General features: G+C 53.3%; 10 protein-coding genes across 10 annotated transcripts; 4 read left to right on the top strand and 6 right to left on the bottom strand.

Moving 5' to 3' along the window:
* Window positions 1-43: 43 nt before the first annotated feature.
* On the bottom strand, window positions 44-3,572 carry J4E78_005245 (uncharacterized protein; the record flags this gene model as incomplete). Its single annotated transcript, XM_049365867.1, has 4 exons — window positions 44-411; window positions 567-688; window positions 842-2,622; window positions 2,763-3,572. The coding sequence occupies 4 exons, from the start codon at window positions 3,570-3,572 to the stop codon at window positions 44-46; spliced, it is 3,081 nt and encodes a 1,026-aa protein (XP_049222582.1).
* A 670-nt stretch (window positions 3,573-4,242) lies between these two features.
* On the top strand, window positions 4,243-5,136 carry J4E78_005244 (uncharacterized protein; the record flags this gene model as incomplete). Its single annotated transcript, XM_049365866.1, has 1 exon — window positions 4,243-5,136. One exon carries the CDS (start codon window positions 4,243-4,245, stop codon window positions 5,134-5,136), a length of 894 nt encoding a protein of 297 aa, XP_049222581.1.
* A 308-nt stretch (window positions 5,137-5,444) lies between these two features.
* Window positions 5,445-8,636, bottom strand: J4E78_005243 (uncharacterized protein; the record flags this gene model as incomplete). The annotated part of the gene is made up of 5 exons (XM_049365865.1): window positions 5,445-5,997; window positions 6,296-6,658; window positions 6,707-7,355; window positions 7,470-7,726; window positions 8,038-8,636. The coding sequence occupies 5 exons, from the start codon at window positions 8,634-8,636 to the stop codon at window positions 5,445-5,447; spliced, it is 2,421 nt and encodes an 806-aa protein (XP_049222580.1).
* A 1,307-nt stretch (window positions 8,637-9,943) lies between these two features.
* J4E78_005242 (uncharacterized protein) lies at window positions 9,944-11,630 on the top strand (the record flags this gene model as incomplete). Its single annotated transcript, XM_049365864.1, has 3 exons — window positions 9,944-10,474; window positions 10,522-11,165; window positions 11,387-11,630. The coding sequence occupies 3 exons, from the start codon at window positions 9,944-9,946 to the stop codon at window positions 11,628-11,630; spliced, it is 1,419 nt and encodes a 472-aa protein (XP_049222579.1).
* Window positions 11,631-14,873: 3,243 nt separating this feature from the next.
* J4E78_005241 (uncharacterized protein) lies at window positions 14,874-16,613 on the top strand (the record flags this gene model as incomplete). The annotated part of the gene is made up of 3 exons (XM_049365863.1): window positions 14,874-14,930; window positions 14,982-15,572; window positions 15,618-16,613. The coding sequence occupies 3 exons, from the start codon at window positions 14,874-14,876 to the stop codon at window positions 16,611-16,613; spliced, it is 1,644 nt and encodes a 547-aa protein (XP_049222578.1).
* Window positions 16,614-17,282: 669 nt separating this feature from the next.
* J4E78_005240 (uncharacterized protein) lies at window positions 17,283-17,878 on the bottom strand (the record flags this gene model as incomplete). The annotated part of the gene is made up of 3 exons (XM_049365862.1): window positions 17,283-17,318; window positions 17,380-17,664; window positions 17,717-17,878. 3 exons carry the CDS (start codon window positions 17,876-17,878, stop codon window positions 17,283-17,285), a joined length of 483 nt encoding a protein of 160 aa, XP_049222577.1.
* A 669-nt stretch (window positions 17,879-18,547) lies between these two features.
* Window positions 18,548-19,967, bottom strand: J4E78_005239 (uncharacterized protein; the record flags this gene model as incomplete). Its single annotated transcript, XM_049365861.1, has 2 exons — window positions 18,548-19,751; window positions 19,798-19,967. The coding sequence occupies 2 exons, from the start codon at window positions 19,965-19,967 to the stop codon at window positions 18,548-18,550; spliced, it is 1,374 nt and encodes a 457-aa protein (XP_049222576.1).
* Window positions 19,968-20,348: 381 nt separating this feature from the next.
* Window positions 20,349-21,641, top strand: J4E78_005238 (uncharacterized protein; the record flags this gene model as incomplete). Its single annotated transcript, XM_049365860.1, has 3 exons — window positions 20,349-20,371; window positions 20,591-20,916; window positions 20,965-21,641. 3 exons carry the CDS (start codon window positions 20,349-20,351, stop codon window positions 21,639-21,641), a joined length of 1,026 nt encoding a protein of 341 aa, XP_049222575.1.
* Window positions 21,642-22,201: 560 nt separating this feature from the next.
* J4E78_005237 (uncharacterized protein) lies at window positions 22,202-22,919 on the bottom strand (the record flags this gene model as incomplete). The annotated part of the gene is made up of 4 exons (XM_049365859.1): window positions 22,202-22,294; window positions 22,347-22,412; window positions 22,466-22,710; window positions 22,772-22,919. 4 exons carry the CDS (start codon window positions 22,917-22,919, stop codon window positions 22,202-22,204), a joined length of 552 nt encoding a protein of 183 aa, XP_049222574.1.
* A 1,060-nt stretch (window positions 22,920-23,979) lies between these two features.
* J4E78_005236 (uncharacterized protein) lies at window positions 23,980-24,570 on the bottom strand (the record flags this gene model as incomplete). The annotated part of the gene is made up of 3 exons (XM_049365858.1): window positions 23,980-24,216; window positions 24,268-24,412; window positions 24,473-24,570. 3 exons carry the CDS (start codon window positions 24,568-24,570, stop codon window positions 23,980-23,982), a joined length of 480 nt encoding a protein of 159 aa, XP_049222573.1.
* Window positions 24,571-27,622: the final 3,052 nt, after the last annotated feature.

Below are 27,622 nucleotides of genomic sequence, written 5' to 3'. Positions count from 1 at the left end.
CCATTGGCCCGTCTTTCTGACAGCACATTCACGAATCCAGTGATCATGCAGCACTATCCCTCAACCTCTGCTGTTCCTCCTCAGTAAGCTGTCCAAACTCCTCCGCAAAACCCTGCGTAGTCGCCGCGCGCTTGAAGAAATCCACCAGGAAACCCTGCGTCTCGTCGTCGCGCTGACGACCACCACCCGGCTCTTCAGCAGCAAAAGCCATGAGCTGCTCTTTGCTGAAGCCACTGCCGAGGTCCATGAAAGGGTTCGCCTCGTCCTCCCATTCGCCGTCATCAGATTCTTCTTCGGCGAGCTCAGCAGCTGCTTGTGCGTCGAGGGGTGCGCCAGAGGCAGATTGGAGTTCGACGACGAGGACTTTGAGGATCTTGAGGGGTGCGGGTACTATGGTATACTTGTCAGGATCTGAATTCGTGTGTCAGTTTGTGGATGGACGTAAGAGGAGTTTATCGCACTGGTTCGCGACAACGACACTACGCCTACAAATTTGCTCCACAACATGACAATTACTGCGTTCAGTGGCAAAGACAGGGAGGTAGATGTGAAAAGAGAAGACTTACTAGCTTTGGCGCGACTCCTGGTCATGATGCGGCCATCAGTATTCGGTATCAAGTCACCCTGCACTTGCACCTGCGCAAGACGAGGGTCCTTCAAATCGTACAGTTTCGAAAGAGCGATGACACTGCGAACCAAAGTCAGCAATTATGCACAGTCATCGAGCAAACATAAAAGGAGGAAGGGGGAGTTCAACTTATTCCGAACGATCTCAAGCCTTCCAACAGGCTTTCTCCGTTCGTAAGAGAACTGCTCGATTTCCGGAGAGGTTCGTACGTACTTTTGTCGGATCTCGTCGTAGCCCGCGAAGTTGATGGAGTTTTCGAGCCATTTGGCTAGCACAACCTGAAGCCCGTTTTGACCCTCGATGTCCTGGCCAGCCAAGAAGTCTACAACCTCTGAGGCATGGTTCAAGCTTAGACGCGCGAATACGAGCGTCAGACTTTGGATGAACTGTGCTTGTGTTGCTTGGCCTAGACGGACAGCGACACTTCGTAGGAGTTGCTCTAGGTAAGGTCCAAGTCGTTCGTGGCCGGCCTTCTCTACTACCTCTGCGGCAAGCGCACCGACTTCGCCAGCAGCATGGTCGCTGCATGAAGACAACAAACGTGAGACGATGATGAGAGTTACCTCCAGACCTGCTTTTCCGGTGTCATCTCGCCATTCGAAGAGCTGTTGGTGGTCGTGCGAGATGATGTTCTTCACGGCAGTCGTGGCAGACTTCAGCAGCTCCTCATCGGCAGAGCCTAGCAGGACTCTTGTGAGCTTTGGCATCGTTGTAGCGACAAAGCCAGCGGGGAGCGGCTCTGGTCCGTGCTCAGCCATGACAGCCAGAAGATCAGCAGCAAAGTTGCATAAAGCATTCTCCTCGGTCAAGCTTCCAACATCAAAGGCACCCATAAGTGATGGAAGCACCCTTGCGCACAATTGAACGTACGCATCCCCGCCCATTCGCGCAATAGTCTCCGTCACCTCTTCGAAGGCCTCGGTGACTAGCATGGTGAGTTGGAAGTTGTTAGCTTGATGACTAGCAATTCGGAAGAGTGTGTCGAGACCGTTGTCTGTGATGCATATCCGCGTATCAATAAGTATGGCGTCTCGGAGTGTTTCGACGAGAGTGACCATAAGATCTTCACTGTCGCTGAGCTCTGACATATCTTGTGCAGCCAGGTAATTGCTGATGGCCATGATGATAGGTGCTTGCATGGGCTGTGTAGTCGCAGGTGGGAGCGCTTGGAGATAGTATTGCAGAGCCCGGATACATGACACTTGGACAACGTCGGACTCGTCAGATGGAATAGCCTGGAGCGATGCCTCGAGGAAGGATGTGCCGAGCTGTTGCAGAGCGCCTCCGGATGTCCTTGTCAAACTTCCAGCGACAAGGTAACCGCGTGCTCTCAGGAAGGCGTCGGGCTGCTGCATAGCATACCGGATGAAGTCCACATAGCCGCTTGCAGCATCGGAGTTGATCTGCTTGTCTACGTCCTGGAAATCGCTCAACAGTTGGTTCAGCACGTAAAGCGCAGCTTCTTTAGCTTTCCAGCTCTCTGACTCGGAGTAGAGCGCTCTTGTGTAGGTCAACAAGCCGTTGACAGTAGGTTCTTGCAGCCACTCGCCAAGCTTGATGACGAGATCACCACAGGCTGTGCGAGGCGTGTAGTTCGCGGTTACGCTTGTCTCCTCGCTCAGGAATATGTTTACATCCACATCCCAGAGGCCCTCCTCTTCTGTGGTGATCTGCGCATAGGCCACAGCCAGCTTCATAACCTGGGTGACCCATGAGTTGTCGGGTGTCTGGTTCTGGAGTTCCTGTTCGAGTTGCGCGCGGACCGGGGGTGCACGAAGACACGCCTGCATAAAGTCCAGCTCCTCCAGGATCAGGAAGTCTAGCGTGTACGGCAGGCCGTCGGCATCTTCTAGCCTGCTTTGACGATCCTCCTTTATGTACATGAGAGAGTATGCGGGTTCCAGTAAAGATAGCTCCTGCCAGGTTGCCTGGAACAGGACGATGCTTTGCGGCGAGAGGATAGCGGGGAAGACGGACCGTATGCGCATGAGGACCTGCGAGCTGTTAATATCGGAAACATCTCAAACGGAAGAAACTGAACAGGCCTGGAGGCTACATCAAGATGAAAACATGCAAAGTGGGTGACCCAACGTCGATGTAGCCTCCAGGGTGTTCAGTCTTTGACACGACCTACCTTGACTGACTGTAGCTTGAGCGCGATCTGCCCCTTGTAGAGCAGAGCATTGGGCGCATCCGAGTCCTCCTCGTCGATTGACGGCGGATCAGGTAGCCTGTTGTTGAGGACATTGACGAAGAAGGGAATCCACTCCTTGAGTATCTCATCCGCGAAGCTCTTCACCATAGTCTTGTGGTCCTCCAGCACCATCTCGAGGATATCGAAGCAGCCATGGAAGACTTTCACAGCCAAGGCCCTCAGCGTCGGCTTTGTTTGCTCGCTGGTGGCCACATTGAACAGGACCTTGATCATCTGAGGCGCGACCTGGAAGAAGGTCGTCTCGTTGAAGCAGTCCTCCACCAGCTCGCCGAGGACCCTGAGAGCGCCATGTAGCTGGCCTTCGGTCGCGTTCGGTATCAGTGCGAGGAGGTTGTCGAGGAGATCTGGCCATTCGATGGGGTAGTCGGCGCTTGCGATCTTGCTCACGACGAGGCCCGCGGCGGCCTTGAGCTTGCGGTCGAGCCCGTCCTGGGTAGCGAGGTTGAGCAGCTGCTGCCGTAATACAGCCTTGTTCTCTTCCGAGACGAGCGCCTGGCCCTTCCACTCGTCGAGGCTGGAACTCCATCCCGCCAGCACAATGTTCTTCAGGTACAGGACGGCGGCCTGGCGGATGTTCAGCGGCACGCTGTCATGGCAGGCGATGCCAATGAGGCCGAGGGGGAGCTCCTGGTGGCCGTAGAGGGAGAGGAGCTGCTGCTCAGCGTGTTTGCGCGTGTCCTCCTGGGCGGTTTGGGTTGCTGATAGCAGCTGGACTAGTTGGTCCTCCATGGTCAACGTGGGGCATGCGCGTATAGAGCTAGTCGGCACGTCTAGCGCTCCCCAAAACGGCTGGCGAGGTAGAAGGATCGGGCGTTGACGCGTTTGTTGATGGGTGCTGCTGGGTGATTGAGCGCGAGGAAAAAGAACGCGCTCGGAGATGCGGGGCAACTCCGTGAATCTCTGGGTGGTGGGGTGGCTAAGCGGAGGCTATAACTGAAGCAATAAGCCGCGACGACTGCATGTAGGTAGCAGATGGGTATAGAGGTCAGAGACTGATACAGAAGTAATGTGGAGTATGGCAGCTGGGCTGTAACGAAGGGCGAGGTGGCCAATTGCCCGACAGGCGGTGACGACGATGCCTCTTCCCAGTTCCCGGTCGGTAGAAACGCGACTATTACCTACACCTTCGCCTCTCCCCGGCCCTCCCCTTGCTGCCACGTTGTTATCCTCAACAATGCCAGGGGCACTCGACACAGCATACGCACCACGTCTGCCATACCGATCAGCAGCCCTACCAGAGCCGTGACCGTTATCCATCGACACGCTAGTGGCCTTCACGCGACGAGACGCGTCTGCGTCATGACTGCGATCCGCTACTCAAAGTGCACAACACTATCTCGTACCTGAGGCACATACATACTCCGTCCACGAATAGAACAATCACACTCCTACCGCGACGATGCCAGCAACCTACCTCGAAACCCTCAACCACTTCACCACCTTCCTAACCGCCTACACGCACACGCTCCTCCACCACCGCGAAATCTACCCCACCACCTCCTTCGCCCGCTCCCGCTTCCACAACGCCGTCGTCTACCAATCGCGGCACCCCCTGGTCTGCGAATGGATCACCGACGCCATAGCCGCCGTGCGCGAAGAGCTCCTCAAGGGCGTCGTCAACAAGATCGGCATCGTCATATTCACCTACGATGAGTACGACGAAGGCTCAGGCAGCGCCAAGATAATGGAACGCTACATGTTCGACGTGAGCGAGTTTCCTGTTGTGGAACGGCGGGATCGCATGTTGGATATTGGGTTTGAGGGAGGGCCTTTGCTGGAGACGAAGGGAAAGGGGAAGCAAAAGGAAGAGGAAAAGGAAATAGAATACAACAATGATGGGACTATAAAGAGGAAGAAGACGAAGCCGTTGGATACGGGTGTGGATGTCAATCTCAGTGAGCAGTTTCGCGCGGCGTTCCTGCAGCTGGAGATGAGGACGTCTAGGCTGGAGCCTCTGCCTGAGGGTTGCACTTTCAATGTTAGTATGGAACTCAAGGATGAGGGCGATATCGATCCGCCGATTGGACATCCACAAGTCTGGCAGCCGGTTCAGCCTAGTTTGCAGAAGACGGGGAGGGGTGCGCTGTTCAGGGATAGGGATGTGTTTGATGAGGAGGCGTTTGAGTTGGGGATAATAAGAGAGAAGGAAGGAAGGGATTTGGGTGGGGCCAAGGTTACGCCGATACGTAGTGTGCAGGCCGGTGTTTTCAGGTTTGAGAACTGGATAGAAGAGGGCAGGGCAAAGTTTGAGAGCCCAGAAGACAGTATACCATCGAGCTTCTCGAGTTTTTGACAGTAGATGGTTGAACAACTCGAATTTGATTACTACAATGCTCTACTGAGTATGGAATGTTCCCTGCCTCTGGTAAAGAGTCAATGCAAGCTGTTATATTTCGTGAAAGCGAGGTGTGCTACGAAGACGGAATTCAGGATATTCTCTACATCAAAGATAAGTCGGCTTACTACATAGACCTTCAGAATTTCTATCGCGAGTAAGTTGCGTTTTATGGTCCCGCCTCAACGTAGATAGAGGCAGATACCTGGATCACCATGCCACCTCCATGCTATGCTATAGAATGAATCCCATCAAACGAAAACACGCTATCTGTGAGGAGCCTGGGGCGCCATGCCACGACGCCGTCGCCTATCAGCTACCATCGCCGCAGCCGCTACCCGCCGAGCCTCAAGCAGAGCCTCAAGATTCTGTTGCCCCACACCCAACCGCGCGCGCTCTGCTTCGATTCCATGTCGCCTAGCTGCCACGTTATGACGCATGGCTCTCGCGTCGTCATCGAGGGTTTGTCGCGCGGCAGCCAAACGCGCGCGCTCTGCTGCAAGCTCCTGCTGTCTAGCTCTTAAATTCTGACGCACGGCTATCTGCTGCTGATCCTGGCCAAGTCCAACGTTGTCCAGGAAGCGGAAAGCCTCGCGAGCATCGCGCTGCGCCTGTTCGCCGTTGGCAATTCGATGAGGGCCGCCCAAGTCCGCTCGGGCATTGCGCTGACGAACCCGTTCATTAATTCGATCAATGGCTCCATTAGCTTCGGGTTGACGGCCCGGTTGGCCTGGTCCGTTGACTTGTCCCCTCCCAATGCCGAGTTGCGGGAGGGGGTTGGGTGGGAGCATGGCCCAGAGGGCATTGAACAACCGAGGCCTAGCAATATTGGTTAGGCGGATGAAAAAAGTGACACCGTGGACATGGCGCGATCATTGGCATCGGACGTTGAGTGTATGGCTGATATGGCTGTTGTGGAATGGCTCCGTAGAAACCCATAGGCTGAACGGGCTGAGCAGGATAGAGATGTTGATAGAATGGGAATGGTTGGACGGGGTATCCAAACGCAGGCATGGTAGGCATGGCAGGTATAGCTGGCATAGCTGGAAAGGCTGGAAAGGCTGGCATGGCTGGCATGGCTGGCATGGCAGGAATGACTGGGTGAGGGTGGACGTACCGATCTGCTGGGGCGACATTTGCTGCGATTCCATTGAGGTGAGCCGGCGGCGCAGGTACTGGGGGCACCATGGGGGCTCGCCTGAGCTGCTCTCCAACCATGTGGTAAGGGAAGGCTTGCGCTTCTATGCCTGCTCGACCTTTCCGTGCATCTTCTGCTTGCTTGACTCGATCTGAGACCTTGACCATCAAATCTGCATCTGACAGGCCTGGATTATCGACTCGGACTTTGGCCATGGCCTCATCGGCTGCTCGCTTGACCTCCTGTTCGTGGCGGTCTTCGACGTTCTCATGCAGAGGGCATTTGCCTGCACGAGACTCGCCGAAGTGGTTGTAGTCTGTGACGTTCTTAGAGCAGACATAGCTAGGCTTTTGTCAGCTGTTATCGGAATCTCTTAGGCTGGTGACTTACCATTGCACATTCCTACAGTGCGTGCATGTCATCTTATTGCAGCCAAGTTCCTTAACGAAAGGATGTTTGCATTTGTTGCAGTGTCGTATCAAGGCTGCCGACATCGCTTCTTCGACAATGTGTCGCAGAGTAATTTGGCCATCCTTCTTAAATTCCTCGCAGCTGAGTGGGATGTGAGACTCCTTTTCGCAGAGGCGACAACTCGTCTTGCTGCATTTGGGGTTTTGACAGCGGAACTCCTTGTCAACCTCAACCGGTAGACATTCCATTTTGAAGTCGCAGAACGGGCACTCCGAGAGGAAGTCCAGACCTGCCGCTTCCAAGTCCTCTCTTTGTTGCATGTGCTCGAGTCGCTCGAATGTCTTGTCGCTCAGAACCTGTTGCAACTGTCGCCGGGTGAACGTTCCATTGCAGTCGTCGACTCCGAAACACTTGGGTCTGCATCGAGATTGACCCATCTGCGTCTCGATCTGTTGACGGGGACAGTCTACGCAGTAGAAGTGGGTAGTGTCTCCGTTGCAACTTATCATGCGATTGAGAGGAACGTCGTTGAAGCAACATGCGCATTCACCCATTTCATTGTTCATTTCCGCTTGTTTTAAGTTGTCTTCTTCCGCCTTTTCCTCGTCTTTGACCTTTTGGCGTTTGGCTGTAATCTGTCAGTAGGGAGCAGATGAGGGAGACCAAACGATCTTCGCTGTTCTCGGACACAGGGTTCGAAGTTTGATCTCCTGGAAGGTCATGGTCACGACATCCCACTTACCAGCTTCAGCTTCGCTCTTCTTCTTCGCCGCTTGCAACTCCTTGGGTATCTGACTGCCTTGCTCAATCAACTGGAGTTCAATACCGCGCTTGATGCGTGATTTGTTTATCTTCGAATATGTCCTGGCAATTTGTCCGTAGTTGCGCACTTGTTGTTCAATGACACCGTAGGCCTTGTAAAGAGTCTTCTGCTGTTTGAGAACGGTCGTGATATGCCGCACGGGTACAGTGAGGAATTCGTCTTTGAGTAGCTCTGTTCTGTGGAAATTATCGTTAGTACCACGAATGAAAGGGGTGGGAAGGTATAAAGACGACGCGAAGACGTTGAAAGTGCGTAAAAGATATAGCGGATGACTACAGAATTGTTGTTGGTTTTGCTGTCACTGCGCTGGCCCATAGGCGAAGTGCAATGTTCACGACAGTCGTTCCATGGTTCCAGGTGTAATGAAACGCTCGCTTCACGATCCACCTGGAATGTTGGCTGCCAATCAACCCCGACTCTTGAAGCTTTAAGACATCACTGAACCATAAAGCTCATAGGGCTGTGCCCGTAAAGGAGTTGTACTTACGCGTCATGTTCATAACCGCCGATCTCGGGGTCACGCTCGCCCTTCTCGTAGGTGCTCAACTCACCCTCGGCTTCGTTATCCCTCTTTCTCTTCTTGTTCTTCGCGTCGTCTGATTCTTTTGGATATGGCTCGCCTTCCAATAACTCCGTGAGGAAATGCTCGCATTGTGCGCTTGTTCGTGTGGTGTCTGTCATCTTTTCTTGGATCAATTTGAGGACGTAATCGACCGAGATGTCCGGCAGCACGCTCAAAATCATCTGCAAACAGGCAGCGTCGGTGACCAATGCAATGTCCTCACCCCAATCGGGAGCTCGTGCCTCTGGTGGTGGTCTGTCTTCTTCTGCCACGACATCGTCAGACGGCGGAACGTCAATGTCTGGAATGTCGGTCAAATCGATCACTTGACGGTCATTTGCCTGGAATTCTGCACGGAACTCTGCGATAGGATCATCCAGATCCGGGAAGTCGAGGGCGAATTCTGCTGCAGATCGTGCGTCGAAGGCCTCCAATTCGTGTCTTGCGAGACCCTCGTCCTCCGTCTCACTATCGGAGAGCAAATCAATAACTTCATGATCGCGATGAATGCCAGTTGGAGCCATCGCAGGTGTCCTGTCGTGATAATCGTAAGGCTAGTTGACGAGTAGACCTCCACCTTGAAGGGTTGCTATCGGGTGTGCGTCTAGACCGAGCGATGTAGAGTTTCTTGGGTACCTTGAATGGGGAGAACCAAATAATAAACATTAATTTGTACCTAGCGGAGAACCTGGGGAAGGAGTGAGGGGCGATGGAACTGCAAACGCGTGTGGTGTTTACGTGATTCAGACCAGCTCAATTCACACGGACGTAGCCTTGTCGCTCACCCCACCAGTTGTCGGAGGAGGCCTCTCACCGACTGATAGGCACTAGCTGAAGGGAAGAAAAAGGAACAAGCGAAAGTATGAGAGTGACAAGTTTCACACTGCAGCGCAGCGGAGTGAGACGTGAGTGTTCCGGGTGCAGGCCGCTGGGAGATCGAGGAGCTATTGCGGCCAGCCCTGAGCCAGCGAAACGGGCAAGGGCACCAGTCAGGTAAGAGAGCAAAGGCAGTAGCTATGTGCCACAACAGCGCATGTCAATGAAATGCCATTACAGTGCCGCCAGCGCTCAGCGAAACAGAAATGGCGTGTCGTCGTGAAAGGATGCTGCGCCGCTCTCAGGGCGGGAGATGGGCGTCTCGCCCAGATGATCGTGCAGTTCGCTCCAGGCCGGCCCCAGGGCTCCGCTAGCCCAACTGCCGCTAACCGCATCATCACGAGCCTGCGCGCGCGTCGCACAGGGCTGAGAAGAAGCAATGTCTGCCATCGGTCTTGGTGATGCTGCCAATAGACGCGCGAAGCTTTTGAGACCATGACATGCAAACTCCCGCCTTACTGCCTGGCCTCATGCAAGGCCCGAGCTACTCGCGAATCGGACAGGCGCACATGACCCGTGGGAAGCTGTGACATCCAACCCTCGCTTTGCCACGGCACACCTCGGGCCGCGAGGAACATGAGGTAGGCTCGGAATGCCTGGAGGACATACGGAGTCAGCTATAAGATCACACGGAGACCAAGGCGGAATGGGGCCACCAGAACGCGGGGCGCCCTTGACTAGACAAAGAACTACAGGTACCAACTTCCTCTTCTTCCTTAGCTATCCGCATCCTACAGCGAAATCGACGTTACTTGGACCCGCTATTTACTCTTTTCTGAATCGTTACTGCCACTTGATCTGGAAGACTGCAGCTGAGCAGGACCGAATCCACACCTGTCACGCCCTACGACAAGCGTAGTCGATAGCTGAATATAAGACCCTAGCTATCTTCGCCAAAGGCCAACCTATTAGATCAAGACTCAACATACATCTACCTTACATAAAATACTACAACATGGCCATCGCATCCATTCTCGAAAACCTCAAGGCTGGTGACTCTCCTGACCTAGAACTCGTTCACCCTACCGAAGCCGAAAAGCAGATACAGTTCAACGCAAACGCAAACGAATGGCGCGGTGCTCTTTCCAAACCTGCATACTTTCGTCGCGAGGCCACACTTTCGCAAACAACCCTAACACGTGATGGCGGCATTTCATACTGGATCCTAGCTGACCCTGACAAAACTGTGTCAGAAGACCCTTGGAACCCAAATGCAGGCGCCAAATTACCAAAAGGTACCCGGCTACCACTAGCGAGCTGCGAAACAATCCGGAAGAAGGCGCTCGTATGGCAGAACGGAGAACTCAAGGAGGTCATTTGTCACGGGGTCGGCAGTGTATTCTGCCCAAAACCTCTCCGCGGGAAGAAGGGGGGCACCTCGTATGCGAGCAGGATGCTGACGGAGCTTGGGAGGAGTTTAAGAACATATCAGACAGAAGATGGCCAGGAGTCTCTGTTCTCAATCCTATACTCTGACATCGGGAAGGTTAGTAGCTCTGACACTCTATGACGATGTATTGCTAACAAAGACAGAAATACTACGCGAACTTCGGCTGGGAATCTTTTACGTCGTCACATGTTTCCATCCCTGCGAGTACTTCTCAAGACCCGAGCAAGTTACCCACGGCCCGACCACTGTACGCGGACGATCTGGAGGAACTATGCAAGATCGACGAAGCCTCTCTCCGCCGAAGTCTGGAGTCGCGATCAAAGGACAGCAACACCGCAGTCGCAATACTTCCCAACATCGAGACGATCCAATGGCACCACGCGCGTGAAGAGTTCGTAGGCAACGAGCTACATGGTAAGAAGCCGGAGATCAAAGGCGCGGTCGTTGGAACGGAGAAAGGCAAGCGCGTTTGGTGTTACTGGACCAGGATGTGGTACAACGAGAACCCTGCTGAAGCCAAGGGCAACACACTGCATATCCTACGTTTGGTAATCGAGGACGATGGCTTTGAGAGCTCTTCAGGAAACATGAACGGCGGATCTGAGAGCCACAGTCAGGAAGCTGCTATCGCGGCCCTCATGGCGATGGCCCAACAGGAGGCGCAGAAATGGAAGATGGAGAACGTGGAGATGTGGGCGCCTTCCCCGACGGCGCTGGCAGCTGCTAGGAAGCTGGACCCGACTGCGAAGCTCATCACCAGGGAACAAGAGAGTATCGCGGCCTTGCAGTGGTTTCCAGAACACGACGGACCGGTTGCTGACAATATTGACTGGGTCGCAAATGAGAAGTACGGGTGGTGTTGAGTGCGGAAGGCGCGATCCGGATCCGATAGATTGATAGACTTCCATGCATTGCTGCCACCGTCGAATAGCTCGCAAGGTCGTTGATGTGACGATGTGGGCGCAATGTGAGCCCGATATTGCAAAATAGAGTTGATGTGTTGCGAAGTATCTTCCTCGACCGACTGGCAAGCCAGAAAGGATCAATGAAAATAAATAAAGCCTGTCAGATTGCCATCAACGTCCTGCTTTCCAGTGCGGCCGAAGCACACAACCAGTCAGCTGAGATCATCGCCACAGCCGCCGAAGCAGTTGTAAAGCCTCACTCTTGGACATCGAGGCTGAAAGTCATCAACCAGGTTGGAGATTCTGTGGCTACTAAGAGTAACTCAGAAGAGGACGTATACTATTAGAAATGATTCTATGAAGTCTGTGATGCTGTTAGTGATGGTTTCAAAACGTAGGGGGTTGAGAGACAAACATAGTCGACTATGAAGGAGAGAGGGTTTGGGGAAGGGTGCGGCGCTGCTGATATGTTCACGATGGCTTGGCACGCGCTAGCGCCGCACAGACCGAAAGCGACATTTTCGAAGTTTTGTGGGGCGGCAGCCGAGGATTTGCCGCCGACGTTCTGCCGGCCCTGCTAGCTGGGCTGCCGGAGTGCTGCCGACTGGCCGTGCGCAATCAAAGGACAATGACGCTCATGGTTTCCTGAGTACAACATCATACACATCTCACTTTGTCAAGATTTTCATGAGCTAGAAACCTAGTGAATACCTACGGCAACGCTTGAAATCGAGAAAGGACGAGATTCGTCATCGGCTGCTGTGCAGAGCAATGCACGATGTTTTCAACGTTCAGAGATGTGCTGCACTTCCATACCACTACACTCTCGCTGCTCTTCATTCAGTAGTCGCCAATTGCCGGATATTGCCTCTCATCAATCAGCCTCACTGACCACATTCGGAACATCAGTTCTCGTTATACCTCTGTGGAGCGGCATCACCCGCTCTAAGATTACGAAGAAGCTGCTTCTAGCTGTACACATTGCTGGCTATAAAATCTACCCCGGACTTATACATTATGCGTTACTGTAATAGAGTGTCATTACGAAAGGTACTGTGTACCTCCAGGCCGTATCATTGTCTGTATGTTTGCATATACGCGCTTCTATGTATGCAGCAACCACAGTATAGCCTGGACGTATTTGCGCTACTACTCCTACATTCAACTCACTAACTATCGAAAATTTGGCCGATATCCAGCGTGATGGACTGCCTGGCGCATCTAATCTCATTCTTAGCCCCACTTCAAGATGGACGGGACCTCTTCATGGACCGTGAACCAGGTTAACTTTTCTCTCATCGGAGCAGTGGAGCCTGCAGACTTCGCAGTACTTTGACTTTACGTTCATGGCCTACAAAACGTACTGAAGTGCTACTAGCTTCATCATGAGCGCGAAGATCGAAAAATATGAAGCCAAGGTATACGTCCAGCTAGACACATTTGATAGAGATCTTGACAGCAATTCGGCCATTTTAGGAGGTACGTCTCTGAACTTACCGCAAACCATTCTAATCGTGCGTCCCTGTCAGGATACGGAAGGGATGCAAATGACAAGTCGCGAAATGAGAATTATGCTTCAAGCCATGTTGAGTAGCCTGCAATGAAGTAGAGGCTTGAGGTATCCGATACACTTTTACCGAGAGTTCCTCAACTTAAACGTACGCTGAGGTGAGCCAGGCTCTGCTTTGATTAATCCTTCAAGACATAATAAATCTATGCATGCGGCAAAAGTGTAGGCTGCTTTACACCTATTGAGCACGTACTTCGCTCTCAACACGGTATATAGGGCTTGCAGCAGCCTCTATTACTGACACAGCTGGTACCGCAAGGCGCCACTAAAATTTCACCCAGTCGGCTTTAATGCCGCTACGAGTCGGGACAAAGCCAACCGCTCAAGGGAACACAGGCCTACAGCCTACAGCCGGTGTTCCAACGAAGTGACGGACTAACAACTGCCTTCGGGAAGTAAAGAGGGATTGTCTTTGATGTGATTGTCTTTTGACATGATCGTCTTTGACATGAACTCCTGGAGCGCATGTGCCAACAAGCAACTGCTCCTCCTTCGCTGGCTTGAATGCCGTTTAGGTGCCTTTCATCGGGTCTTCCAGCTTGCTGGTGGCCTGAGGAAGAGATCTTTGTTGTAGTCTCCCGGGTTGCATATGAGCCGTCGTCCTTACGGTACAGTCCTCTTGTAGTCCCCTTGCTCCACCGGGCCGGGCAAGACCTCGTGAGCTATTGTGGCCTGCGCCGGAGTCGAGTCGAGGTCTTCAGGGACGTATGTGAGCCGTCGTCCTTGTACCAGATTACTCTCTAGTCTCTCGTTGTAGTCTCTCGGGTTGGATATGAGCCGTCATGCTTGCGCCAAAGTCCTCCTGTAGCCTCCTCGCTTCGCTAGAGACCAAAAGGCTTCGCGCATTATTTCAGTCTTGTTGTAGCTACCTGGGTGCAGTATAAGTCGCCGTTCTTGCGTCTGGAACTTATTGTAGTCCTCTCGCATGACTGGTCTGGGTAGGGTGTTGTAAGCTGCCGTAGCTTGTTTGGGTCCTGTTGTAGCTGCCTGAGTGCAGTATAAGCCGCCGTGCTTGCTCCGGAGGTCTATTGTAGTACTCTCGCCCGGCCGAGCTGAGTAGGAGTTTATACGTTGTCGCGACTTGAAGATATACTGCGTGAGTGCACTTCATCGAATTTCCGGCGTGCGTCTTGTCGAGCGAAACTTCCTGCGCTGTTGTCGCTAGCTGAAGGGGCTCGCTGCTACCTAGGTATTCGCGCGATTCCCGTCATGACCCGCTTGTTTTTCCGCGTCGGTCGAGCAATGTACTATTCTAGTATGAACAGTGATTTGATTGTTCGCGTGTCGACAGGTCGTAGAAGCCCAGTAGTGGAGGGATTGGCGTGGATGGAGGTGGACATCGCCCTGGTTGATGGATTCGATGGCCATGGAGTCTGCACCAGTGTCATATGGTAACAGCGTTATGATGACTACATAGGTTTCGAGATGTATCCGTCGTCACTTTACTCACACTTGAATTCTTCTATCTTCGAACGGCGTCACCTCGGATGGGTAATACGATAAGTACCTAGATATGCGTGCACCTCAGGAAAACGAGGTTCACGTGAGCAAAGCATTGACAGTAGAATTGACTCTACGGAACAGCGATCGGTCGCCTTACAAATATAACGCCTCGCCTTCGCCGATGGTGTCATTCGTTGGCGCCGACATCGCCATTGATGCAGGCACAGCGCATGGCGGGGTTGGACTCGTGCGTGTGGCGGGGCAGCAGGACGAACGCAATTGCATTCAATGAAACACAGAGGCCTTCGCAGTGTTTTGCCGTTCGTAGACAATCGTCAATCGGACTACGGCAACGCCAATGCTAATCATGCAGCGGCCTAGTCGACGCGTGCAGGCGATCCGGAATTTGACAGGGCGAGACGCGGTCCCTTGACTCAACTGCGATCCCGGAGTCATCACAACATTTTTCCCCACGGGGACTATTCTTCACATCACCTTTGGGACATACACGACAGCCGTCACCAATTACACTTTTTTGCTTTGCACTTCGCTAGACCGTTGGTTGGTATTACACATAATGTCCTCGCACACAGCATCGCAGCGGTACCTGAGTACCCGGGGAGGATCCTATGACGTGAGAGCGACCCAGCGAGGATGCGCTCAGACGGCTGCTAACAGGGCATAGTTCTCCTTCGAGGAAGTCGTCCTCAAGGGTCTCGCTTCCGACGGCGGCCTCTTCATCCCCGAAGAAATCCCCACGCTGCCCGACGACTGGGCGTCCAAGTGGAAGAACCTCTCCTTCGCAGACCTCGCTTTCGAGATCTTCTCTCTCTACATCTCCTCGTCCGAGATCCCGGCCGCAGACCTGAAGGACATCATCCACCGCAGCTACTCCACATTCCGCGCACAAGACGTCGTGCCCACCGTCACACTCGACAAGGAGAAGAACATACATCTGCTGGAATTGTTCCACGGGCCTACCTTCGCTTTCAAGGATGTTGCGCTGCAATTCCTCGGCAACCTCTTCGAGTACTTCCTCGTGCGCAAGAACCAGGGAAAGACCGGACGCGACAGAGAGCATCTGACCGTCATTGGCGCGACAAGTGGTGATACCGGCTCAGCAGCCATCTACGGTCTGCGCGGAAAGAAGGATGTGTCGGTCTTCATCATGCACCCGCATGGCAAAGTCAGCCCCATCCAGGAGGCGCAGATGACGACCGTCATGGACGCCAACGTGCACAACTTGGCCGTAGACGGCACATTCGACGACTGCCAGGTAGGCACCCTCCTTGGTAGCCCAAGACACAACTAACACGCCCAGGACTTCGTCAAAGCCCTTTTCGCAGACCCCGAGATCAACAAGACGCACCACCTCGCCGCCGTCAACTCGATCAACTGGGCCCGTATCCTCGCGCAGATCACCTACTTCTTCTACTCGTACTTCGACCTTATCAAGCAGGAGTCCTTCCTTCCCGCCTCCACCGTCCGCTTCGTCGTGCCTACCGGCAACTTTGGCGACATCCTTGCCGGCTTCTTCGCGAAGCGCATGGGCCTGCCAGCCGAGAAGCTGGTCATTGCCACAAACGCGAACGACATTCTACACCGCTTCTGGGAAACTGGCAAGTACGAGAAGAACCCCGTACATGGCAAGCAAGCTGAGGGTGGTATCCCTGAGGATGGCGCCAAGGCGCACGAGAGCGGAGTCAAGGAGACGCTGAGCCCAGCCATGGACATCCTCGTCTCGTCCAACTTCGAGCGATTGCTCTGGTTCCTGTCATACGACGTGTACAGCTCAAACTCAGACGCCGTATCGCAACGAAGGAGCCAAGCTGGCGACCACGTACGGAATTGGCTCAACGACCTGAAGACGAACGGCGGCTTCGCGGTCGACAAGCAGATTCTCGAAGCAGCACAGTCCGATTTCGCCTCATATCGCGTCAGCGACGAGGAGACACTCGAGATGATCAAATACGTCTTCAACGCAGAGTCATCGAAGAGCTACGTTCTCGACCCACACTCCGCCATCGGTATCGCAGCAGCACTCCGCTCAGCTGAGGTGTCCAAGCCTCCATCCACACACCACATTGCGCTCGCAACAGCGCATCCAGCCAAGTTCGCGAACGCGGTCGAACTCGCGCTGCCAGAGCAGAAGGAGTACTTCCAGGAGAAGGTACTACCTGTTGAGTTCAAGGGTCTCGAGGACAAGCCGCGCAGAGTCAGCCATGTCAAGAGATCAGAAGGCTGGCAAGGCGTACGCAAGGTCGTCATTGCAGAAGTAGAGGCAGAACGACAAGCTGCGGAAAGCGGTGCACAGTAGAGTGCGGTAGATGAGCTGGGTATAGACAGGCTTTACTTATCTTTGTATAGACCAGAAATGGTAGCTTGCCTGAAAATAGATCTCAATTATATTGTTTGTTGCTCTGGTCCTCACTCAACCGCAGATCTCCATGTTTGAAGTAAGCACTCCCCGCTCTTTTCCGCAGCTTGTCGTTCTGCCTCTACTTCTGCAATGACGACCTTGCGTACGCCTTGCCAGCCTTCTGACGCTGAATCGCACATGAGTCACAGTCCAACTGATCATAGTCCAGCAACGATCACCCATTGTATCACTCCTTCTCCTCCTCTCCATCACCATCCCTCTCCCTAACCACTTCAGACTCAAACCCCAACCCAGCCCTCTTCCTCACCACCCCAAAAACAGCACTACTATCACACCTCCTCCCCCTCTCCTCGCCATAAACCCTCGCCTCCTCCGCAGCCTCAAGATACATCTCCCCAATCCCCAACCTCATCCCGTTCTCCCTCGCAAGACTAACCCCATGACCCACATCCTTAATCCCCAGCTCCAACCCCGAAGAAGGTGCCTGCCCTTCAGCAGGGAAGTAACTTCCACTCGTCAAGCGCTTTGATACGCCATGTGCGTTTGTCCCGAAGTTTTCTTCAATAAGCGATTCGAGGACAGAGGCAGGCAGCCCGGTCTTTTCTGCTAGAACGTGGGCTTCGCTGAGAAGAAGCATGAGACCTGCGGTTATGAAATTGCTTGTTGTTTTCAGCAGAAGTGCTTGAGAAGGTTCCTCACCCACTCTAATTACCGCGCGCGCGATTACGTTTTCAAGGAAGGGCAGAATGGGGGTGATGGCAGATGGAGGCCCCGCAATGGCCATCAGCAAACCACCGGCTTGGGCGAGGGGTGTGGCGCCGAAGACGGGGGCGGCGATGTAGGATGCGCCTGTGGAAGTGAACTGAGCTGTTATGGCTGATGTGGTGGTGGGGTGGACGGTTGTTGTGTCGATTATGGTTTTGGTGGTCAGGGGGCCGCTGGAGAGGATGGTGGAAGTTATGGTTTGGAGGGCTGTGTCGTCGCTTACCTGGGGAGTGTTAATGGCATGGATTGGGTATTATATTGTATGAAGGACTCACGGAGACGAATATCACGTCACAGTTTTGAACTAGTTCTGTGATTGATGAACAGGGAGTGCCTCCGATGTCTTTCAGGCTGTCACCTCGTGAGAGAGTTCGGTTCCAGTACTTCAGTGGTGGTAGATTGTGTTGTGTAAGATGTTTCTGTATGTTGGTTGCCATGGCTAGGCCCATTGATCCTAGACCTATCCATCCCAGGCGAACAGGTTGTTGTGTGGACATGTTGACCGAGTGTAGGAAGATGTATTTTGAGATGGGTTGTAAGACCACTGATTTGAATGCTACACTTATCCCCAAGGTGAGGTGACTCAACTTACAGATGTAGGTATTAGTATACATGCACACGAATCGAGTATGCAGTACACTAGTGTGTATTAGGCAAGCAACTATCTGATATAAGCGGATATTCCAGGAAGACTGCGGTAGGTGGATATAACTCCCAATCCTGCATCCTCTTAGTATATCAGAGTAACGGATACCTTGCGTAAGGCCAGTAGGACTAGAGCCACGAAATCGTCAGCTGTGTTGTATTGCACGCCGTTAGTCTAGCTTGAGGCAAGAGCTGGATACCGAATGATACCATTCCTTGTATTTTGTCAATAATGTAAATAATACAAGTGATGCATGGAGGACCCCAAACTCCTGGCTATGCTGATGATCGTAGATGGAAATGAACCAATCTCCAATAGTTCTTCTTGTACATCTCGCGACCATACCGTGACGATAATCCACCATATCCTACTCCCCTCGCATTCCTTGGATCCAAGCTGTCACTTTGGAGGCCGAGCGCTGCAATAGCACTGTCTTCAGAGGCAACGTATCTCCAGAAGTCTACTCTTCGTCCTCATCATCGTCAACCACACGTCTCCGCTTTGTCCGGCTAACAACCACCTCATCGTCGTCGTCATCGTCGGCAGCAACACCACCGCGCGCTCGCTTCGGACTCGCCGCAATACCCTCATCTGGATCATCGTCGTCGTCCACGATCTCCGGCTCCTCGTCACTAGCGGCGATGAAGTCATCCTCCTCGTCGTAGTCGTCCTCGCGGTTCCTCCGTGGGCCACCATAGTCTTCGTCGTCACTCCAGTCACGCCGTAAGCCACCCTTCTGCGCGTTCTTCTTCCGAGCTGGGCGATCTTCCAATCCGTCAATGTCGAGACCTCCTGAAGCGCGACCGCCGGTGCGGCCCATGGTGCGGTTTGCACGCTCTGCCTGACGCGCTTCGTGCTTCTCGCGAGCGCGCAATTGCCTCTGCTTCTCCTTGAATGTGGCCTCTTCCCGTTGTCGGCGGAGCTCGGGGTCTTCGTCCACATTGATGAAGGATATGGCTTGGTCGGCATCGTCTCGGCCCTTTGCTGCAACCTTGGCAAGGTCGTTTTGCAGCTTTTCCAGCGCGGCGTCTTTCGTGTTCGATGTGGGTACGACGTTGAGGGATGCCGTGAGCTTGTTCGTAACGCGCATAACGTTCGCTTCCTCGTACGGCGCAACCAGGTATGTGTAGCTCTCCTTCTTCGCGCTTGTCTTGCCATTCTTCTCGTCTCTGACAGCCGTTGGTGTGGGAATCTTGGGGTTGACTTGCGGTGGGGCTAGGGTGTTGGCATCGATGTCGTACTGGGTTGTAGGGTCGGTCGCAAGCTGAAGGGTTAGGGAGCCGTCTGACCACCTAAGAATCCGAGCATTGGACTGTAGGACGGCGTTGTTCGAGGGTGAGCGCCGCCATCTGACCGTGGTCATGGCGGTGTTGTAGGCTGAGAAGTGCTCAGACGCGGTGAGCTTGGAGTGGTGGTCTGTAGTCGGCGGCTGGAAGGTCTTGTGATCGAATGCTTTGTCTTCGAAGGATAAGAAGCGCGGGACTTTCAGAAGGTACAGCTCGTTGTCGGTGGGCTCGGGAACGGGATGTCGCGCCAAGTCGGCGTCCATGTAGGCAAATGTCTGTTGTTCGACCTCCTCCACAGCTTCGGGTGCTCTGACGCGATCTGCCCGTCCCTCATCGTCGCCGGAGTCGAGCTCTGCATCATCAAGCTTTCGGTGCTCACTAAACACGTCAGTCTGATACTGGTACTGGATTATTCGCGACCTACGCTGGCGCATCTTCACCTGCGTCTCCATCCCCGTCGCCAAACAGGTCATCTTCATCATCCTCGAGACCGTTGTCCTCCACAGTGTTTAGCGGAGTGCCATCGTCGGCATTCCCAGCAGGAGTTGCCTGGCCATTGACTTCTTCGTCGGAGAGCTGGCCCGCGTCGGACATGGTCGCGGTTGGTGGCTTTGCTGGCTTCCTGTTGGTATCGTATCCAGACTCTTCAAGACAGCGACGCGACCGTAGACCTCGAGTTGCGAGTAAATTGACGTGATAGATGCGGTAAAGGTACGCGCACCGATTGATGGCCGCGATGAACAAAGTTGCGACCAGTAACCCATGAGAATCGCGCTATCCCAATCCAGCCTAACGTGCCGCCCCTTCTCGATGCAGCCCTTAGGAGAGTGGGCCCAAAAAGCGTGCCCGCTCGAGACGTATCACCAACATCCTCCCCCTCAATCCTCTTGCATACCTTCATAAGCCGGCCTCTCTAGGTGCATTGGACGTATCCGCCCCGAACCCCCCACACTAAATTCCACGAATCCGCAAATCATGGCCTCTTTTTTCGCAAACGTGTAAGTTGCTTGGCACATGCTCCCCTTCCTCAAATGCTCGCGCCTCCCACCCCCAGTCCACGGCCTGAAACATTCAGGCATTTGCTGCATGTCGTCTCACGATTTCACTTTCTGATATGCACCACTTTTCGGCATCTCCCTGCCGTCTTATTGTGTTATAACTTGCGTCCGTCGGAGCCTGAAGTTGTCTTTTCCTCATTCTAACAACTTCACCGATAGTCGCCAAGGATTGGCTGGTCGATCCAACAAGGGCCAACAGCAGCAGGGCAAAGGTGGCTCCGCGTCGCCAACCACTCCATACTCGGCTTCACCAACAAACCAACAACCTCCAGGCCAACCGCCTATGCCCCATTCTCCCGCTCTATCCTCTGCCATGTCGTTCGAAAGCCAAGGAGCTCCGTCAGATGGGTCCGTGCCGTCTGGCTCCCGCAGACCGCCTTTCTTCTTCCGCGAAGAGTACTCCAACTTGATCGTCAAGGGTAACTTTATGACTTTGGCTGCGAAGCCGAAGCTAGTCGAAGAGGGCGAATGGCTCGCACATCAAGGTATGTTAATACTTTTCAATGCCCCGATATCGCTAAGCATGTGACCAGTTGTCGAGCAGTACAGGCTACTCGAGCAAATGATTGAAATCATCAAGGTAACAGACGACCGGACAGGCAAGCCTGTCTGCAACCCAGATACCTGCCCTACCATGTCTGCCAGCGGCCACACATACACCTGGCTGGACAACAACAAGAAGCCCATCAAGATCCCCGCTATCCAGTACATCAACCTCGTACAAAAGTGGATCGTGGGCAAGATCAATGACCCCAACATCTTCCCCACAGACACCACAGCCATTTCTATCGGAGCTTCGACCTATGCTTCTGGTTCCATGACACCAACCTCAACGCCACAGCCTCTCGGCCCAACCAGTTCCAATGCCTCAATGTCCCAACTCGCCGGGCGCGAGTGGCTCGGCAAGTCGTCTGGCTTCCCTGAGACTTTCGAGGGCGACATCAAGAGTATCTACCGCCAGATGATGCGATGCTATGCACACATCTACCATGGCCACTGGCTGGACCCGTTCTGGAACGTGAGTGCGTACAAGGAGCTCAACACGTGCTTCATCCATTTCATCAACGTCGGCAAGCTGTTCAACTTGATCGGCGACAAGGAAATCGAGCCCATGCAGCCGCTGGTCGACCTCTGGGCTGAGAAGGGACTGCTTCCGCCAATCACGGCAGCCAAGGAGGCAGGTGGGCAGCAGGCTGCACCCGCGTCTTGAGCGACAAGAGTATTCCACTTAAGCAACGAAATGGGCGCCATTTGACATGGAACACCACATCAGCAAGCTATCAACATTTATCGCCTTGCATGGGTAGCGTGAGGGGTCTGGGAGGGGATGATTGGCGTTCTGGCATGTATTACGATTTGCGCAATGTAGCCCTACATGTGAATAGAGCAATGAACGGTTCTGAACAGCTTCTCGAGTCACCACACACATGCAGTCAAGACAGCAGCTAGTAAGAAGAGACTCAAATTTGATAGTACCACGTAAAGTAACCAGAGAACTGATTTCCCAACGATCCCAGAAACGAAATGTCATAGTACTTCACACAAACTCCAATGGCGAAAAGAGAAGAGAAACCATGTGTCTCCGCTCCACCATCCGATCTGACATTTGACACCGATGCAAATACATTTCATGGGTCCGTGGTTTTGTAGAGATGCGTCATGGCTGGGCTCTGCCACAACGATGGGGCGTGCGTTCGTTATAAGAGGTCTGTGCTAGCAGACGGTTGGCATTTTCGTGACTCGCTATGTGACGGTTCGCGCTCGCCAAACTTAGTTGTGGCCGGCCTTGCGGAGAGAGTTGCTCAACCATTCGAGACCCTCGTAGAGACCGTCACCGGAGGTAGCGCAAGTCGACTGGATGTACTGCAGGGGGTTAGCTGACACGCTTTTAAAGCAGGGGTGACCCGGAACATACCCAGGCACGTTGTCGGAGGCTGTGAAGACCAAGCTTGTCGGTGATCTCAGCGGCGTTCATGGCGTTCTGACGCATTGTTAGTCGTTTGGATATTTGTGTTCACGGCTCTTGAAACCTACAGGCAAATCCTGCTTGTTGGCAAAGACAAGGAGGAGAGCGTCCCGCAGCTCGTCCTCGTTCAACATGCGCTGGAGCTCCTCACGCGCCTCAACAACACGGTCGCGATCGTTGCTGTCAACGACGAAGATGATACCCTGGGTGTTCTGGAAGTAATGCCTCCACAGAGGACGGATCTTGTCCTGACCGCCGACATCCCACACGGTGAACTGAATGTTCTTGTACTCGACGGTCTCGACGTTGAAACCTGTAGGTCGAAGAATCAGCGCATTGTCCTGATTGAGCTCATGCTGCACATCGCGACGTACCGATGGTGGGGATGGTGGTGACGATTTCACCGAGCTTGAGCTTGTAGAGAATGGTGGTCTTTCCGGCAGCGTCAAGACCGACCATGAGAATGCGCATCTCCTTCTTTCCCCATAGCTTATCGAACAGCTTCGAAAATGTGAGACCCATGATTGCGGTGGGTGTGTGTGGTAGTGTAGGGCGGGTGAGTTGGGAGGCGGTGTATAGACTCTCGAACCTGCGACACTAGTTGTCAGAAGAGGGTTGAGGAGAGTATCGTGGCCTTATCGGCTGGTATTGAGCACGGTGACGGGAGTCGCATGGCCGGCGCAGCCATGTTGAGCGCCCGTTGCGGAGTCGACTCGAGGCCACGAGGGAGCTGGCCAGGCGCCGGCTACGGGTTGGGCAAAGCAAACGCAGAAAAAACAATGCAGCGGCGATTGACTTACGGACAGGTTCAAGAGAGTCGGTGGTATTCGGGGATGGGGCGGGTGGATGTGATGTACTCTAAACGATGCACAGGAAGGGCTGCGTTGAAGAGATGTGGTGGAAAGCGCGGCGAAGTCTGGGCACTGTTCGTAAGCTGGCAAGTGCCACAGACACGTGACAAGAGCGGCGATCGCTTATCGTCGTTTTGTTGAAGGAGTTGCGGTGAGAGGCTTCTTGCTTGCAGCTATTCCTTTACTTGGAACGCTTCTTATGATCGCTACTAAGAACTTGACACGTTTTGGCTCTCCTGAAGGCCGGATGTGGAACCCAAGGCACCCATTTATGTTCGGTTGGGCGATCAGCTGCCCCGGGATTGCGTGAGCTCCAGGACCCACAGCTATCCGCACTACTGACTGGGCAACCGCTGTATACTGACGTCTGACCAACGCGACGTGTAGTTCTTGAGATATTCTGGGTCGCATTGATCAACGCGCATGCCATTGTCTTTCAGGGCGACCGAGGGACGCGGAACACTCACAACACCTTGAAGTGTAGCAACGGGACGGTATGGTTCAGCCACATCAGTAAGTCGAGGCACATTCTCCTGGTTTAGGCATCAATACTTCCAAGAGAACAACATCACATTATCGAGTGGACACATGGTTATTGCAAGGCAGCATTGACATTGATGTCGTATCAGCTAATCTCGCCGTATCCTCGTCACCCGCATCTGTCTTCTGCTCCGGTCGTTCATCTAGCTTGTCGCTCGAGTATCTCGACTACCCTGACTCCATCCGCGAACCTAGACCTCAGTGGCCATAGCTCCGGCAGCCCTGATGATGGTACGGAAGCACAGCGAGACGCTTGCAATCCAGAGGCCACTGCGAACAAGTGTAGGCGCCTGAGTCGAAGTGGTGATGTAGGCGGCAGTGTAGGCGACCCTGACAGCTAGGAATGAAGCGCTGAACGAAGCGAGCTCACCCTGCGGCAGGCCAGCCATGTTACCGAGGATGACGGCGCCCATGAAGAGAGGAAGGTTCTGTTACTGTTAGTCCGACAGACATGTCAACAAGAGTCGATCAAATCTCACCTCCATCCCGTTGGCATGGCAGGCCTCCATGCGCTCGTACTTGGCGTAAGTCTCAGCAGGCAGGCGCTTCTTGAGCTCGGCCTTCATGTCGTTGGAGCGCGGGCTTCGGTTGTCCCACTCGAGGAGATTGCCCCGAGTAGCCACACTCACAGCGAGAGCGTGAGGAAGGAACGAGACTGATCATCGAGAAGCTAGGTTAAACTACCGATCGAATGTAATCTCACCGGGAAGCTTGTACATACGGATGAGGTAGGCTGGAATCGCCAGGACCGAGGCGTTGTAGCCGTCGAGGAAGGAAGGCATGTTGTTCTTGCGAGTGTCTGGCTGTTGTTAAGGTGTCGTGTGTTGGTAGAGGAAGAAGGAAGCTCTGTTATGAGGGAGGAGCTTTATTCGGTTTGTGGGGCTGTATTCCGCGGTGACTGCCTCAAGAAGTGAGTACCAGGTGAAGTGAGAGTCGCTAGCACGGGTGCTCTTTCCTCGCGAGGACATGTTCTACGGCCCGCGGTGACACCGCTACATGAATGTGGAAGTCGCGCAGTCACGGACAACAGCGCTACACCTCATACAAGGAAAAGATTGAACAGGCCTGCAGCCTACATTAACATTAAAACATGCAAATCAGATGACCTCAGGTCTACGCTCCAGGGTATTCAGCTTTCTCCATGAGTGAGCTGGCTAGGTCAGATCGTGGAGACATTGCGCACTCAACCTCAGGTGTCTATAGGGCCACAGGGTGTACGAAAAAGACCCTGCAAGGGTCTCAAGAGCTATGGAGGAGGCAAGCGATTTGATCCTTGGTATTCGGCAGGCTACCTCTACAGCTCGCTGACTGTCACTGCGGGGCGTGTTGTATGCCCCACCTTCAGGGCTGTCACCATACGCATCGCCCCCTCCGTACAATTTCCCCTCCATGCCATACCTTCATCTAGCGATTGCATCCGTGTTTAATACATTGCGCAAACACACGATACGTTACGATTGCCCGGAAAGACCGCCTCAACGATACCAAGCCTTGTTCAGTCGATCGACATGGACGTCGCGAAAAATGCTTCTCGACAAGTTTGTGCTGTCTGTTGGGGCGTTTGCGGATTCGCATCAAGCAGAGAGAATCTTGAGATGGCCAAAAGTCAAGAGGGTCTCACTTCGTTTTGTCAGGCGCGAGACTTACTTGCAGCATCAGCTCAATGTGAAATGTGTGACTATCTGTTCAACGACGCCAAAAAGGACACCAGTCGTTTCGATCTAGATGCAAGAATCGCCATCAACATACAGTTTTCTAAGTTCGGAGGAGTAGAGACTTTTAAAGGTTCTGTCGATAATCTAAGGATTTTTACGAAGGTAGAGGGGGAAGATTCACGTTGGTCCGCAGACTCAGGCTGGTCGGATGAATTGGGGTTTATTACATGGTCCGTTCTGGCTCACCGTGGTTCGTATCCCGCCCGCAACCATGACTTAGCATCAACTGACATGGTTTGTGATATTCAGATGATCCTGCGGCAGCGGAGATTAAATGTTCTCCAGTCAATCACGACGTCAGCTCTAGCACCGAGCAAGCGAAATCATGGATTGAAGAGTGCAAGCAGTTTCACAAGCACTGTCCCGAACCCGCTATTCCTCTATTACCCACAAGGGTTTTAGATGTCAGCGAACAAGCTATTCGACTGCATATTTCCAACGGCGAACGGTGCCATTACTGTGCTCTAAGCTATTGTTGGGGTGGTCCACAACCAGTACGGACGTTGGCCGAAAACATAGAAAACCACAGAACCGGCATCGAAGTCTCAGCTCTACCACAAACTATACAGGATGCAGCATCTTACACGAGGAAATTGGGGGTCAAATATTTGTGGATTGATTCGCTATGTATCGTGCAGGACAGCGTAGATGACAAGCGTCAAGAAATTGCGAGGATGGCAAGCATTTATCAAAATGCGTTGGTCACCATTGCAGCTACGAACGCATCAAGATGTATAGACGGCTTTCTATCGAAAAGACGCAGACCGAATTATGAAACTTTTGTCGGAGATCTTCCCTGGAGCTGTCTCGATGGTAAGCTTGGGAAGGTGTCCTTGCACCGTCAATTTTCTGGAAAACCACGCGAGGAGCCACTCGACGGAAGAGCATGGGCCCTGCAAGAATTTTTACTTTCTCCACGCGTACTATATTTCTCCTCACGTCAGCTAGTGTGGGAGTGCCAAACCGTCAGATACACCGATGGAGGGAAACCTGAGTCACAGGGATTCTTTGGGATGGGCAAAATCAGAACAGTACCATCCATGTTATCACCATTGACAGCTGCATTAGTTTCAAAGTCTCCGGGCAGTAAGTCCGCGCATCAAGTATGGGGAGACGTCGTGAAAGACTTTACTCGGAGGGAAATGACTGAAGAAGGCGACAAGCTTCTGGCAATTTCCGGCATTGCCCAGCAACTCCATCTCATGACGGGAGACGAATATCTAGCTGGGTTGTGGAAAGCGTCTCTAATGTCCGAGTTGATGTGGTTCCACGACTTGATGTTCGACGTTGCCAAAGGTCCCCAACCCGCTAGACGACCCGAGACATATCGTGCGCCATCATGGTCATGGGCTTCTGTTGACGGAGCTATCGAATTTTTTAGGCCACCGAATGGCCTGGAGTCAGTAGCAGAAGTCATGCACTGTGAGGTCCTCTTGGCAAACTCGAGCAAGCCATTTGGAGCTGTCATTGATGGTCGATTGGTAATACGAGGGCCGTTGCGTTCGCTGCAAATACACGAGGTTCTCCGGTACTTCGATCTGGGCCCTACCAAATTTAAAGGGGCAAGAATACCCAGAGTGATTCTAGACGGGAACGAAGTTTTGCCAGTCTCCAGTGCAGTCTCGCTGCCCGACAGCATTTCAGGTGATGCTCAAGTCGGTCAGCGCATATGGTTACTGGAGATGGCTAGCTACCACGCATATCCTTGCGGCTTTGTCCTTCGCCAGTCTTCTCAAAAAGATCATCAATCATTCCATCGCATTGGCTGGTTTGATACTAGGTCGCCACGGCTTGACGCAACATGGTGGACCCGCGAATCCTCTATAGAAACAATCACGATAGTTTGAAGAAGATTAGGAGCCACTTCAGTTCGAAGGGGTGAAAGGATACGCGAATGCCAACACACGCTTGATATTCCAAACTCCGAGACTCCCGAAGACTGCTCCATGTATGTACTATAAGATGGCTACATGTCATTCAACACTCCTTCAGCAAAGCTTCCAATCCCTTCTAGAGATCGGCAGGTGGCAGGGTATCTTCACATATATAACGCACCAGACAGCCTGTCGGCCCACCGACGCACTCCTGATACGGCTCACATTCTGCGCACGGCGGTTCG

This window comes from Alternaria triticimaculans (assembly GCF_023758025.1).
Source record: "Alternaria triticimaculans strain BMP 0046 chromosome Unknown scaffold_6, whole genome shotgun sequence".
NCBI lineage: Eukaryota > Fungi > Ascomycota > Dothideomycetes > Pleosporales > Pleosporaceae > Alternaria > Alternaria triticimaculans.
The sequence above is the reverse complement of the archived record's forward strand: the minus strand, read 5'-3'. Positions and strand labels throughout refer to the sequence as shown.